Consider the following 15,340-nt stretch of genomic DNA (forward strand, 5'->3'; position numbering starts at 1 on the left):
ACCTCTATGGTAGTTAGTTCTATCTCTGCCTCCGTTGGAGGAAGGTGAAGAATGGTGATGTGCAGATGATTTATTTGTTGCAAGGAGTTGAGGCCCATTTCCCCTCAAGTGCAGTGTATGTCAAGAGGGAAGTTTAAGGAGTATGGTGTGTGTCTTATTTTTTCTTTCCAATGAAAATTTAAGTCACTATCCTCTCAAAGATGCTGCATGGACTTGTCCTATAGCATATCCTCTGCTGATATGTTTTCATTACAGAATAGTTTTTTCCTGCTACTACACATAGTAGGAGAGTATTTATGGTAAGTGTCTTTTATTTAATTTTAACACTCGTTTTAGACCTATACCTGACAATATTATATAGTTATTTTATGTAGCCTGGGATCATATTCATTTGCACCCTATATATAAGGGGCTCTCCATTGGGTTTACATTCTGGGTATTAGTTATTATAGTTTTTTGTAAACATTAAAATTTTTAAAGAAACTTCAGTACCTTTTTGTTTTCCTGGCTACATGTGTGCTCACACGTGCATGCATCAGTGCTTGCATAGGGCTCAAATTGCTACTGGCATTAAGAAATGTATTAAAACAAAAGTGTCTGAAATGTTGGCAGTCATTCCGCCTTTATGGATGTTTCAAGATTTCAAAACAAGACTCTGTCCTGGTAGATAGATCTCCAGCCTATTTTGTGGGAAACTTTTTTTGCTTGTCCTATTTGGTCTGTGATCACTACAGATGCAAGTTTTTTTCAGGAGGGGGAGTTGTTTGGGGGTCTCTGACAGCACAGGGAGTTTGGGCTCCTTGGGAGGCAAGGTTGCCTAAAAACATCTTAGAACTTCATGCAATTTCCAGAGCTCTTTAAGCCTGACCCCTTCTGAAAGGAAAATCTTTTCTCCAGTTCCAGCCAAACAATGTCACAGCTGTGGCTTATGTCAACCATCAAGGGGGGGGGGGGACTCACAGTCCTTTAGCCATGATGGAAGTTTTTTTAATTCTCTCTTTGGCAGATGCCAATTGCTGTCTAATTTCAGCTGTCCACATCCCAGGAGTGTTCAATTGTGAAGCAGATTTTCTCATTGTTAATTTCTTCATCCAGGTGAATGGTCTCTTCATCTGAAGTGTTCAATCAGATTGTAGATCTTTGAGTCTCCCTGAGGTAGACCTGATGGAATCACGGTTGAACAACAAACTTCCCATATACTTTTCAGGGTCATGAAATTCTCAGACTGAGTTTGTGAATGCTCTGATAGCTCCATGGTCCTTTCAGCTGGCCTATGTGTTTCAGGCCTCTGGTACTTCTTCCCAAGAGTAATTTCCAAGGTTAGGCAGGAGAATTTGTCAGCGATTCCAATTATTCCAGCTTGGTCCTCCAGGGTTTGGTTTGTGGATCTGGTTCAGATGTCCAGTTTCCCTCATTGGTCTCTTCCTCTAAGGCCAGACCTTCTTTGTCAAGGTCTGTTTTTCCTTCAGGATCTGAAATCTCTAAACTTTATGGCATGGAGATTGAACAGGTAGTTCTTACGCATAAGGGTTTCTCTGAGTCTGTGATTGAAACCCTGATTAAGGCTCAGAAGCCACTTACCAGAAAAATGTATTATAACATTTGGAAAACTTATTTTCTGGTGTCTTGATCATGGTTTTTCATGGAATTCTTTCAGGATTTCAAGAATTTTGCAATTTTTACAAGATAGTTTGGAGAAAAATATATCTGCCAGTTCTTTCTACTCTTTCTGTTTTGTTTAATAGGAAATTGCTAATCTTCCTGATATTGATGGTTTTGTTAAGGCTTAGGTGCATATTATGTCTGTTATTAAACCAATTTCTCAACCTTGGAACTTGAATCTACTACTGAAAGTTTTGCAGGTTCCTCCATTTGAGCCTATGCATAAGGTGGACATGTTTTTTTCTCTGGAAAGTCCCATTTCTTCTGGCTGTGTTAGAAGAGTTAAGAGCTTTCTGCTTTTTCTTGTGATTCTTCTTGTTTGGTTTTTCATCAGGATAAGGCAGTTTTAAGGCGAAAATGTTATTTTCTTCCTAAGGTTGTGTCCTCAGAGAATCTAAGCAGGGAAATTGTTGTCCCTTCTTTGTGTCTTGATCCCTAAAAATTCTTCAGAAAGGCTTCTTCACAATCTGGATGTGGTTAGAGTCTGGACGTATTATGTTGATGTTACCAAGGATTTCAGACAAACTTCAAGTTTGTTTGTTCACTTTTTTGGTTCCAAACGAGGTTAGAATGTTTCTGATGTTTCTGTGGCTTCTTGGTTAAAGCTTTTGATTTCTGAAGCTTACTTGAAGGCAAGTCAGACTCCTTCTAATCAGGTTACTGCCCACTCTACTAGATCAGTAGCTACTTCTTAAGCTTTCAAGAATGAATCATCTTTTGATCATATTTGCAAGGCAGCTACTTGGTCTTCAGCTCTATGGTCCTTTCATCTGGCCTATGTGTTTCAGGCCTCTGGTATTTCTTCCCAAGAGTAATTTCCAATGTTTGGCAGGAGAATTTGTCAGCGATTCCAATTATTCCAGCTTGGTCCTGCAGAGTTTTGTTTGTGGATCTAGTTCAGATGTCTAGTTGCCCTCATTGGTCACTTCCTCTAAGGCCAGACCTTCTTTGTCAAGGTCTGTTTTTCCTTCAGGATCTGAAATCTCTAAACTTGATGGCATGGAGATTGAACAGGTAGTTCTTACGCATAAGGGTTTCTCTGAGTCTGTTATTGAAACCCTGATTAAGGCTCAGAAGCCACTTACCAGAAAAATGTATTATAACATTTGGAAAACTTTTATTTTCAGGTGTCTTGATCATGGTTTTTCATGGAATTCTTTCAGGATTCCTAGAATTTTGCAATTTTTACAAGATAGTTTGGAGAAAAATCTATCCACAAGTTCTTTCTACTCTTTCTATTTTGTTTAATAGGAAATTGCTAATCTTCCTGATATTGATGGTTTTGTTCAGGCTTAGGTGCATATTATGTCTGTTATTAAACCAATTTCTCAACCTTGGAACTTGAATCTACTACTGAAAGTTTTGCAGGCTCCTCCATTTGAGCCTATACATAAGGTGGACTAGTTTTTTTCTCTGCAAAGTCCTATTTCTTCTGGCTGTGTTAGAAGAGTTAAGAGCTTTCTGCTTTTTATTGTGATTCTTCACAATCTGGATGTGGTTAGAGCCTGGACTTATTATGTTGATGTTACCAAGGATTTCAGACAAACTTCAAGTTTGTTTGTTTACTTTTTTGGTTCCAATCGAGGTCAGAATGTTTCTGATGTTTCTTTGGCTTCTTGGTTAATGCTTTTGATTTCTGAAGCTTACTTGAAGGCAAGTCAGACTCCTTCTAATCAGGTTACTGCCCACTCTACTAGATCAGTAGCTACTTCTTAAGCTTTCAAGAATGAATCCTCTTTTGATCGTATTTGCAAGGCAGCTACTTGGTCTTCTTTGCGTACATTCACTAAAACCATTTTGATATTTTCCCTTCTTCTGAGGCAGCCTTTGGTAGAACGGTCCTTCAGGCTGTTGTTTCTGTCTAATTTTGCCTGTTGGTTGTTTTCAAGTGCATGGGAAAAAAAAATCTCATTCAACCGGCATATGATAATTTGAGCCCAATGTGCCTGTTCCTATAGGTACCCATCATACCTGTAATATCTAACGTGTTTTTGATCCATCATACCTTATTAATCCTCTCTTACTTCCATATTATCATACTTTAAGCATACACCCTTCCACCATTATCTATCTTAGACTTAAATTCAGACACATTACGCCTTTATAATCAGTAATAAATCAGTTAACTTCAATGTGATACTTTTACATTACTTGTGTATGTTCTATTTATGTGTAGGTCAGAGAAAGTCACAGCACACCTCTTCCCCCACCCAAGAGTCCTGTAAATTAGTTTAATTGTAAAATAATTTTACATTGGTTTGTCTTGCTGGACAGAGTGATATTTGTCTTGGGAAATATCCCAGATGCCAATGATGTACTTATTGTGGAATTCTAGGGTGTTCTAGGGCATTCTCAAGGCATGGTCCAGATTTTTCACCTAACTTCCCTATCAGCATGCATAATTTAATAAGACACAATTGCCCTTCTGAAAGTATCTCGTCTTGTTGGTCGACTCTTGCTTTTTCAATCCTGGCAAGGTTGTCTCATTTTTATTTTTATTTTATTTATTTTTAACTTTTTCAAAGTTTTCTTTACTGCATTTTGGACTTTTATATTAGAGAATGTATTTATTTTTTGTTAGTGTTTGACGGCATTTTTTTAGGCAATATTCTTGAAAGTGGAACTTTTCTATGTGGGAAGATGTTAACAATTGTGAGATAGAAGCAGCTCCATTAAAGGGACATTAAACTGCTTAGCACAACTGTAGCAGCATGGTTACTACTCAGTATGCTATTGCTGTTCTTATGCAGATCTCTTTAAAGCCTTTCCCCATTTTTTAACCTCTTCAAGCTGACAGATGGTGAGCTCCACCTTTCCATTTTGGAGTGCAGGTATCCTCACATCCTATGACAGAAAAAATTAAAAAAAAAAATTGTTAATGAAAGATCAGGAACATTTTTGCAGCGACTGCATCACTCTGTATTATATGCTGACTGATTATTTTTTTATATATATTTTGTGTAATCAATACTGTGTGAAAAATGGAAAATGGAAAGTTGTGTACCACTCCTGCCACCAATCAGCAAGCACTACCCCAGGTGCTGAACCAAAAAGGGCCAGCTCCTATGCTTACATTCCTGATTTTTCAAAAAAGATACCAAAAGAACAAAGAGAAATTGAAATGACAATGTTGCTTAAAACTGCATCTGAATCATTAAAGAAAAATAAAATAAAAGGGTTTTATATCTTTTTAATGCCCCTTTAAAGGAATCTAATGAATACTGATAATTTTGTCATCATTCATTTGTTTTGTTTTTTATTTTTGTGCTGCATTCGTTCAGATTTTTATATTGTGTGAGCGAGACAAATATCTGTGTTTCATTAAGGAATGTACATCCATAATAAAAAAGCACATATCTAGAAGCATAAATTAAGCATAACTTAATGTAATATATTTAAGTATTTAGGGACCAATGTATGAAAACCTTCTATTTAGTTGAGAACATTTTTATTATTATTTATTTGCTAATTCTTATTAGAAATTAGACATTTTTATGGCAATTATATATAAATATACAGTATATAAATATATATATATATATATAGTTTTATATATATATATATATATATATATATATATATATATATATATATATATATATATATATATATATATATATATATATATATATATATATATATATATACCGTATATATGCATATTGCTAGCTGACTTCTAAGCAACCTTTGGCATTCTTACTGCAATCTGTGAGCAATTTATAGTGAACAATGATGCATTGCAGAAAATATCTTAAACAGCCTCGGAAAGTGTTAAGAAAAACAGTGCTTCATAATTGCAACTTAGATTAAATGGATTATGGCCAGTTCCTACAAGTATATGTACAAATTTATATTCGTTCTCCGTGACTTCTTAGACAAATATTGTATTGTTGTGTTTGGCTTCTGAAACTTTGGTGATTTAAGCTGAATGCGAAAATGATATAATTCAAATGGTGAAAGGAAGAAGCGTTTCTGTCAGTATTGCTTATTTCATTTATATATTGCTTATTTCATTATAATAATTTTATCCTTGCTGAGTCTTTTCCAACTGTAGATGATTTTTAAGAATATCTCTTCTATTCCAAAAAGCACCCCCTTTCATAAAAAAAGAAAAAGTTATTTAATTACACACATGTGCTCTTGATCTACTGGGTTTTCTAAAATTAAATACTAGAACAATATTAAAAGCCTAGTGCATAAAATATTTCATTGGGGTATTCATCCATGGAATTTTATTTCTTAATTATTTTTAAGGAGAACATTTAAATATTTTGGCCTAGAGGAGCACAAAAAAAAGTTCAGCAAAATTCTGCATTAACATCGCTCAAGCGCAATCAATATGACTTCTATTTTGCGTTCATATTAGAAGTCCAAACTTATTTTATTTTTTTCCTAAATCCTTCATATAATAGACTTCTATAAGGGTGCACAGTCGAGGGAGCAATTAAGCTAAGAGTATGAAAGTAGTGGAGTTCTTCAAGTAATTCTGTTGTATAATATTAAAGGGACATTCCAGCCAAAATTGGAATCCGCACAAATGTGTTTCATTTTTGAATAGAAGCATTTTTGTAATATACATGCATTAGCAAAAAGGCTTTTAATAAAAGCTATAGCTGTTTCAAAAGTGTATTTAAGTATGCTTTGTGCACCAGCATTTAAAACACAACATTTGCTCGGAGAGCCTAAGGTGCTTGTAGCATATTCTAATAAATCAATATTGCTGACATGATACAAGCCCCACTGGTGCTCTCAGCAGCTGCAGTATTTAAAATGCTGGTGCACTGAGAATATCTATCAATGCTTCACACTTTTACTAGAAGCATTTTTGCCAATACACGTATTTTGCAAATATGTTACTATACAAAGATGTCATTCATCTATGTGCATTTCAATTTTGACCGTAATGTCTCTTTAAATATTTAATATTTAATTTAAAAAACACTACATTGTACGCACACACATCAGTTAACTTATAAGAATGTGATTAGCACACTAACATTGCTTCCTATGCTATCCATTCAAAGTATAGGCTAACCTAAAATGGTTTCAGTAGCTTGAAGATGCATTGGATAAAATTCTTAACCATCCGCTTATAAAACCAGACTGAGCGCTATTGTTTACACAAGGTCGTGCAACAGATAACATTCCCTGTGCTATCAATTGTGATCCACTTGTAGCCCATTATTCTTATATTCTATTCACTTATACTAAAAATACTATCTTAAAATATGAAACGCGTAACATGAAATGTATATGCCCATTTGGCACCAAACCACAGACATGCGCCAGCATCTTATTCACACTTTCTGCTTGCCCAGGCTACAGAACAGATTCATGCTTCTGTACCTACTTAAAGGGATATGAAACCCAAAATGTTTCTTTCATGATTCATATAGAGCATGCAATTTTAAGCAATGTTCTAATTTACTTTTATTATCAATTTTTCTTTGTTTCCTTGGTATCTTTTGTTGAAAAGCTGGGATGTAAGCTTAGGAGCCTGCCCATTTTAGGAGCACTATATGGCAGCAGTTTTAAAAGAATGCTATCCATTTACAAGAGCACAAGATGGCAGCCCTATTTCCTGCCATGAAGTGCTCCAGATGCCTACCTAGGTATCTCTTCAACAATAAAATGGGAAGGAAGCAACATTGATAATAGAAGTAAATTGGAAACTTGGATTTTTTTTTAATTCTATGCTCAGTTTAAACAACAAATGAAAACGTTTGGGTTTCATATCCCTTTAATGCCAGCTATATTTCCACATCAGACTTTATAACAGACCCATACACCTGTACCACTGATTAGTAATTAATCCACATCTGACCCACAACCAGGCTCATACTCACAAATCACAATAACACATTGTGGCTGATGAAGAAAACATAGCAAACCTCAGACCACATGTAACTGCGCCTTCATATCTTATGCATTAGTAGCACCTGTTTGCAATCTCACTCAGATACAATATGCTGCTTTACATGAAATAATACCACAGTAAGGTTTAGGAAATGTGAAGCAATTCCCTTATATATATGTCTATATATGTGCACATATGTATTTGTGCGTTTATATGAGTATATATGTCTGTAAATACATATAAACACATATAAATACATATGTACACACACACACATATATATATATATATATATATACATACATACATATACTTCTTTAGACACGTATATGTATGTGCACATATGTATTTATGCATTTATATGAGTATATATGTCTGTAAATACATATAAACACATATAAATATATAGGTACATATGTACACACACACACACATATATATATATACGTACATACATATACTTCTTTAGACATGTATATGTATGTATCTCTATATTAAAGTTCTTTGCAGCCTTTTTGTTTCCTAACAACTGAGACTTCAAATCTTTGAGCTCTATTTTTGAATAATTTTTATTATATAGTGTTATGAGTGTAATTGTACTTTGTAATGTATTTTTGATGAGTTTTGTGACTTGTGTTGCCCCTCTGCCATGTTTTTCTGGGCACTTATGAGTTACACATGCTGCAGGGTGTGCAGGGAGAAACATGAACAGTGCTGTCCAGGGTCATTATTTGTGCACTTTTGAGTTGCATATTGCCCTCTACACACCCTGCAGCATGTGTAACTCATAAGTGTCCAGGAAAACATGGCCAAGGTTGTAACGCTATTTGTGAGTGACACTTTTTTGTTTCGCAAAACAGTTAACCGGAGCTCTGAGGTTGCACTAACCTGACAAGATTTAACTTCAATTGCGCTCAAGCGATCGTGTTTACTTTCAACTTGTAATGTAAACAGTTAGCGCTCCACTTATAATCTAGCCCTTAATATTGTCCAGCAATAGTAATGGGAGCAAGATATTAGGCTGCTTATTACCCAGCTCAGCTCAAGTATGAATGTGAGATAATTATTTTCCAATGCCTCCAATGTCTATATTTTTTTCTATGGGACCTATTCACTAAAAAGATTAAGCATTGTTCACATTTTAAAGATCAACCTCAGTATAATATATATATATATATATATATATATATATATATATATATATATATATATATATATATATATATATATATATATATATATATATATATATACGTATATATATATATATATATATATTCATGATTTAGCATGCACTTTTTTAACAACTTTCCAATTTACTTTAATTATCTAATTTGCTTCACTCTCTTGCTGTCCTTTGTTGAAATGCATACCTAGGTAGACTCAGGAGCAGAAATGCACTACTGGCAGCAAGCTGATGATTGGTGGCTATACATGTATGCATCTTGTAACCCAATGTGTTCAGCTCGCTCCCAGTAGTGAGTTACTGCTTCTTTGACAAAATATCAAGGAAATAAAGCAAAGCAAATATGATAAAATAATTAAATTTCAAAATAGTTTTCAAATTGTATGCTCTATCCTAAAGGAATTGTAAACCCAAATACTTTATTTCATGATTAAGCAACTTTCTAATGTATTTCTATTATCAATTTTTTCTTCATTCTCTTGGCATCTTTATTTGAAAAAGCAAGAATGAAAGCTTTGGAGCCTGCCCATTTTTTGGTTCAGTACCCTGGATAGGGCTTGCTGATTGGTGGATACATTTAGCTATCCAAACAGCAAGCGCAACCCAGGTTCTGAACCTAAAAAGAAATAATTTGGGTTTAGTATCCCTTTAAGTATGAAAGAAAAAAATTGGATTTTGTGTCCCTTTAAATAAAAAGTACTAGATTTTTACATTTCTTAAAAGTTACAAAAACGATTGCCACATTATAAAAATGTTTTTTAAAATAATAAAACTATATTTATTTCAGTTAGATCTTTCCTAGCACTTCCATAACTAAGTTAAAATTATCATCATGTTTTTCTTTATAAATAACAGGTTTTAGTTAATGGAAAAGTCACATCTGTACCTTATTCAAGCAGTGCATTTGAAGTATCAGTCTACGGAGCCACAATGTATGAGATACAAATTCCCAGTCTTGGATTTATTTTTACATTCACTCCATCAATTAATGAATTTTCACTTCAACTTAATCCAAAATTTTTCGCTTCAAAGACATCTGGATTGTGTGGTAAGTATTTTTTTATAACAGTTTATTTTTTGCATTCACATAATCTACCTTATTTTCCTCTACATTCTCTATTTTTCCTGTTCCAATCTCTTCCCTCAAACTCAGCAAATAATTGTAAGTTTCAGATTTCTTCCATTATGATACCACAAAGGAAATAGTTCAATAAATATCAGAAACTAGAGCAAATAGTCATAGGACAAAATATTAATAAAATGTTCCAATAAACTTCTTGCCATTGTACTCTTTATTTATTTGGGTTTTTAACAGGCCTATGGAGTAATTTACAAATATACTAGTAAAAACTGGATGTATTATGTGTGCTGAAAATATTTCTTTTTTAATTGTATTTGATTTTTATGCAGAACTGTTCACACCCAGAAAATTAATAAGGAATAAAATATTGAACATAAACAGAATCTTGCACATGTGTATGACATCATAACAATTGTGGTTTCCTGTGGTCAACCATCTGACATAATTAAAGGGGCATTTTTTATGTTAGAGAATATCTTTTTTGCATTACTGATCCTTCCTAGCTATTTGTTTAAATCCTATTAAAGCATTACAAATTGTAAGCAGAAAACCTCTGGTTATTGGTGCATGTGTGTGATTGGCTCAACTGTGGTTTTCTACTTTAAATAGGACTTAAATTCAATTTAAAGGGAAAGTCTACTTGATTTTTTTTTTATTGTTTAAAAAGATAGATAATGGGGGGGGGAGTTAGCTGCCAGCAGAGCCAGACGTGCCAAAGGAGAGCTCCTGCGTTTGAACCCTTAACTGTCCATATTTGGGGGCATCAATACCTACTTCAGGGGGTACCTGGACACACTCAGACCCATAACACCACCCTCTAACCCCACATACAAAAATTGGGGGCTTTCCTGAGAATTTTGGATCGCAGCTGCCCTAGCTGTACCTTAGCTGCCGTCCCATCCTTACACAGTGCCTCCCGCTTGCTCCGGAGGGCCGGGGATCTGCTCCGGAGCAGAGGACTAACACCACCCTACTTCCAGAGGACTGGCTAACTAATTACTCCCAGGAACGGAGCTCAAGCCTCACTGCCTTGCCTATCGCACTGATATTGGTGCTGCCTTACCGAAGGAGTGCCTTGCCCACGGACCACTTGCCCAGCTCTGTTGCCAGTCACCCCTGGAGTGACATAGCCTGATCCGGATCCTGTGAGCTCCCTAATGCTGCCCGGACACACCGGGACCCTGCGCGCCTAAAAGGTCTAGGGCGTGAAGATCCGCCATCTTGGTTGCGGCCTCCATTCCCTGTAGTGGCGCAACCTGCCCGGGGAGATCCTAGAGCCTCACTTACCTGGCCACTTGCGGCCCCGCCAGCCTCCAACCTTCCGGACCTGTTGTGTCCCTGAACAAGAGATCATTTGCAGGGGTGGCGGCATCTGTGACGACGGATTCCGGACCTGGACCGCTTCAGATCAGCGCAGAGGGTGGGTGAGTTGACCCCTTCCTAACCACTTGCTATAAGGTTTGTTTCCTGGCAGTGCAGAAATATAGGATCTCAGCTGCAGACTTAAAGAGAATTGTATATGTATCACTTAGTTGAACAGGCTATTAATTAGCATAGACTGTTTGATGAAGTGAAATAAAGTTAATATATTTTACACAGGAGGAAATAGTTTTATATTTCACTCTATTCTTGAAACGGATAGCAGAATAAGAGTAAGATTCTGTAATGCAAGCAGAGTTCCAAATTACTCCTTTATAAACTAGCAAACAGGAATTGTAGGGAACAATGTAAACAGCGTGGATTAGCACAGTTCTTCCAAAAGGTAAGTTGGCTGGTTTAGAACAGAAGGACTTAGGTGCTAGGTTTCCCTTCACAACGTTAACCTGATCAAGTGTAAATACATGAGACTCACAGCCTTTGCATTTGACCGCTACGGTGCCGAGATCTGTAAGAGCTGATAGGAGGAGCTGACACGATGAGTGACAGCGGCACAAGCGGCAGCGTAAACTGAAGCTCCGGTCACGGAGGAGGTAAACGGTTTGTTTCCTAATATGTATTAGAACAGTAGGAGTCACATCCGATTTAGTGCAAGTCAGAAGGGTAGAACAGCTGGGAAGCGGAGTCCCAGTGAAAAGGCGTGTGGCTTATAAGCAGCTGCAGGGAAAGTGCTGATTACGGCAAAGCATGAAATATTATATATCCTTAGTGCAACAGTGGGTAATAGGAGGAAATTGAAAGTCCGCTGTGAAATAATCCTCCAGAGGTAAGAGGATAAGTAAATTCCAGGTGACAATGGTATAAACAGCTTTGTAATCCACAAGGAGAGCTTGATATACTACTGAGTAGCAAAGGATAGCAGGACTGCTACAAACTGCTACAAGTGCAATAACTAAGCACCTGTTTGCAGTCAGGTGAAGACTTAAATGCAGACAGATAGAGACCATGTGATTGAAAGGTAACTGGAAAAGGCGGACTGGAATCCTTACACTTGCTGTTTGGGGGTTATATACGTTAGTTGCTCGCCTAGCCCTCCTGCCCTCCTTCTGCTAGCCCTGTGGGCATTCATAAATCTGGGTATGCACAACCACTCTATCTAAAGGGCCTAAAGACCTATTCAATCTAACCTCCACAGGCCCATCTGCAGCCTCACAGGGTCAATAGGGCTAGAGCCCCCCCCTCTCTACCTTCACTATTTTGCAGTGACCCTATCTATGCAGGCCAAGTTATCATACAGCCAGCGTTGTTGCAAATACCTCTAGGAGCACAGGGGTGATTTTCAGTTTAAACAGCTCCTTCTACTTGAGCAAGAATTCATTTACACCTGTCTTCCTTGGACTTTGGAGTCTCTAACAGTCATATACTACAGCAGTTATACAGAGCTGCTAAAAATCACGCCTACACATAGGCATCTCTTATCTAATTATACCCAGTGACCAGATCCCTCTGTACACTTGCTGGTGTCCCCAGAAGGGAATAAGAAAGCAGAATATAGCACCCTTTTCTGTGCTGTACACCTAGATTGACCCTGGGTTTGCTCCATATTTGCCCCACTTGCTTCAGAACGCTTGCCACAGGTCCCAACTGGACCCTCACTAACTGTGGACTTTGCTCTCTCTAAAAAAAAAAAATAAAAAAAAAAATTAGCAGGTGGAATTACCAACATTTTCTTTACCACCCTGAGACTTTAAACCTACTCCATATACCACAACTTAACAGCCCCCTGTGGGTACTCCTGAGCCCTGTCTTTCTGCCTCAGGTGCACAGATATTACTACAACCACTACTTCTGTTACCCTACCTGGACCTTATAGTGCAATAGCTTGATCATTTCGTTTGCAATCTTTGGCTGCTGCATCAGTATCTGTGTCTTTGGGCCTCCAACCCAAAGTGGAGTATTATTTTGTCGTGTTGCCTGCCTAACCACACTTTTCCTTTTCAGGTACCCCCTGTAGTAGAGGTCATAGATACTAAATTGATAAATACACATATTAGGTGTAACCGCCTAAGACTCCCCCCTGCTTAAGTCTGGTATTCCCCCCAAGTTACATTAACCACCTGCAGGGCCTATAATATCCAGTATTGACCTAATATCAGTATATATTTTTCACCATCCTTCCTATACCCTGTTTCTAGGGGTATATCTACAAGTCTCGCCGTACGAGACTGGCTGCCTTGGTCCCCCTCGCGCTTCCCCCTTTCCAGCCCAGCTCGCCTGTGTTGGTCACTTCCACTCTCCTTTTTCCCTTCCTCCTGGTCGTATCCTCCCTCCCTGAGGCACGTGGGGGCTCTTGGGAACCGTCACAATCATCAGCACACGGTCCACTCGTTGGGCCTCCTCCATCCCTAATGTAAAGGTTTAATATTATGTGCCTAGTGTAATTCAAACCGAGGGCTGTGCTGGCCCCGCTCTTACAGTGTAACATTTACTACAAATGCTCTAACTAAGTGTTGAAGCCTAACGTATGTGATAATCTAGGCATCCTTCTTTCTTTTTTCTTTGTGATTAGCCCAGTGGTCTAACGACTCCTCTGTGTGTAAGTGGTCAGGGCGGGCCTCCATTGCATCCTACCGATCCATTCCTTGGTCTCCCTACATAGCCAAATATGTCACACTCGGACAGAAAAAATACCAAGTCCCAAGCGGCCTCAAAAAAGACCATTTCTCCCAACCACGCAAGATGCCTACCTCAGTGAACAAGGACATTAGCGACCCCGAATCTCAAGATGAGGGTTCCCAGTCAAGCTTTCAGTCTGTTGCACATCTCAATCATTACATTACTGAAAGCACTCTACAGAAACTTCTTACAGCTCAGACCAAATCTATCACCACAGAGATCCAGAGAAGTTCAGCTGAACTTAAAAAAGAAATTCAGGAAATAGGCGATAGAGTTGACTCTCTCGAATGACAACAAGATGATTTGGCTACTGACAACTCGAACCTTCTAGCCTACGCAGAAAATCTGGCCGAACAAATTTCCCAACTGTGGAGGACAGAGCTAGGAGGAATAATATCAGGTTCAGAGGCATCCCTGAGACGGTTAACACAGGTGGCTTGCAGGAGTACCTCATCTCTTTTTCACTGCATTCTTAGGCCCTCTGGAAGGCAACATTCATGCTATGGAAAGGGCCCACAGGGCTCTTAGGCCACGTTCAGTATCATCAGACAAGCCGAGAGATGTGGTCGTCTGCTTCCACCACTTTACCTTTAAAGACTGGTTGATGCAAGCAGCATATAGCAAACCCACTCTACCTGATAATTTTAAGGATATCCAACTATTACCCGACCTCTCCTCACATACTTTACAACAACGAAAGCTCTACGCCCCAATTACTACTCAGCTGAGGAAAGCAGGGATCAAATACAGGTGGGGATTCCCCACTAAATTGATTGTGACCAAGGATAACCAAACCCACACAGTCTCCTCACCCTCTATGGGAGTCACTCTATTAGCTAACTGGGGCCTCCAAGCCGCTCCCGACAACCAGCAGGAGGTCCGCTCCAGATTGCGGCTCACAGCTCCAGAATGGTCCATTAAAGAACAGAAAACAAAGCGACCAAAACTCAACCCCCCTAACCACACTTTGAGGCCTCAAGCCTCACCCACTTGAGGATGTTCAACTGCACTTCAATACCAATGTCATTTTCATGCACTGTTATTTGTTTATCTGTTTAATTTTATTGTAATTAGCTCTAGTTAGAGTTCGAGTATCTATATGTTTACTTAGTTACTTTGTTTCTTTCTTGCAGAAGAGCGGGGCTACTTGCACTAGTCCCTCTGCCTCTCAGGCAGGGTTAACTCCCCCCAATTTCTGGTGCCCATTCTATGGCCAAGAAGAAGTATTTTTCCAGCCACCAGTTGAATTTTAAAAAGACCTTTATTCATTTCTTACAGGGTCCATCATATCAACAACGTTTCAAACCTATGCCAGGTTCTTAATCATGTCTACTGAATAGTATACAGGTGTGTCTTTTATACCTGTCCAATTTCTATCAGATTGCACAATAGTGCCATCTTGTGGTTAAAATTTAAAATTGCATGTGACAAATTATCTAAAGAAATTTACTATAAATTCTTATGTTTTGAGTTAGTCTCTTCATTGTTTATGTATGTTTGT

At 37.8% G+C, this 15,340-nt stretch overlaps 1 protein-coding gene across 1 annotated transcript in view; it reads left to right on the top strand.

Moving 5' to 3' along the window:
* VWF (von Willebrand factor) overlaps positions 1-15,340 on the top strand; it is a 424,292-nt gene that overhangs the window by 252,136 nt on the left and 156,816 nt on the right. The window contains exon 36 of the mRNA XM_053718732.1: positions 9,561-9,753. Within this exon, the coding sequence (XP_053574707.1) occupies positions 9,561-9,753 (193 nt within the window). The remainder of the gene's footprint in view (positions 1-9,560; positions 9,754-15,340) is intronic.

Source organism: Bombina bombina, chromosome 6 (assembly GCF_027579735.1).
Source record: "Bombina bombina isolate aBomBom1 chromosome 6, aBomBom1.pri, whole genome shotgun sequence".
Lineage (NCBI taxonomy): Eukaryota > Metazoa > Chordata > Amphibia > Anura > Bombinatoridae > Bombina > Bombina bombina.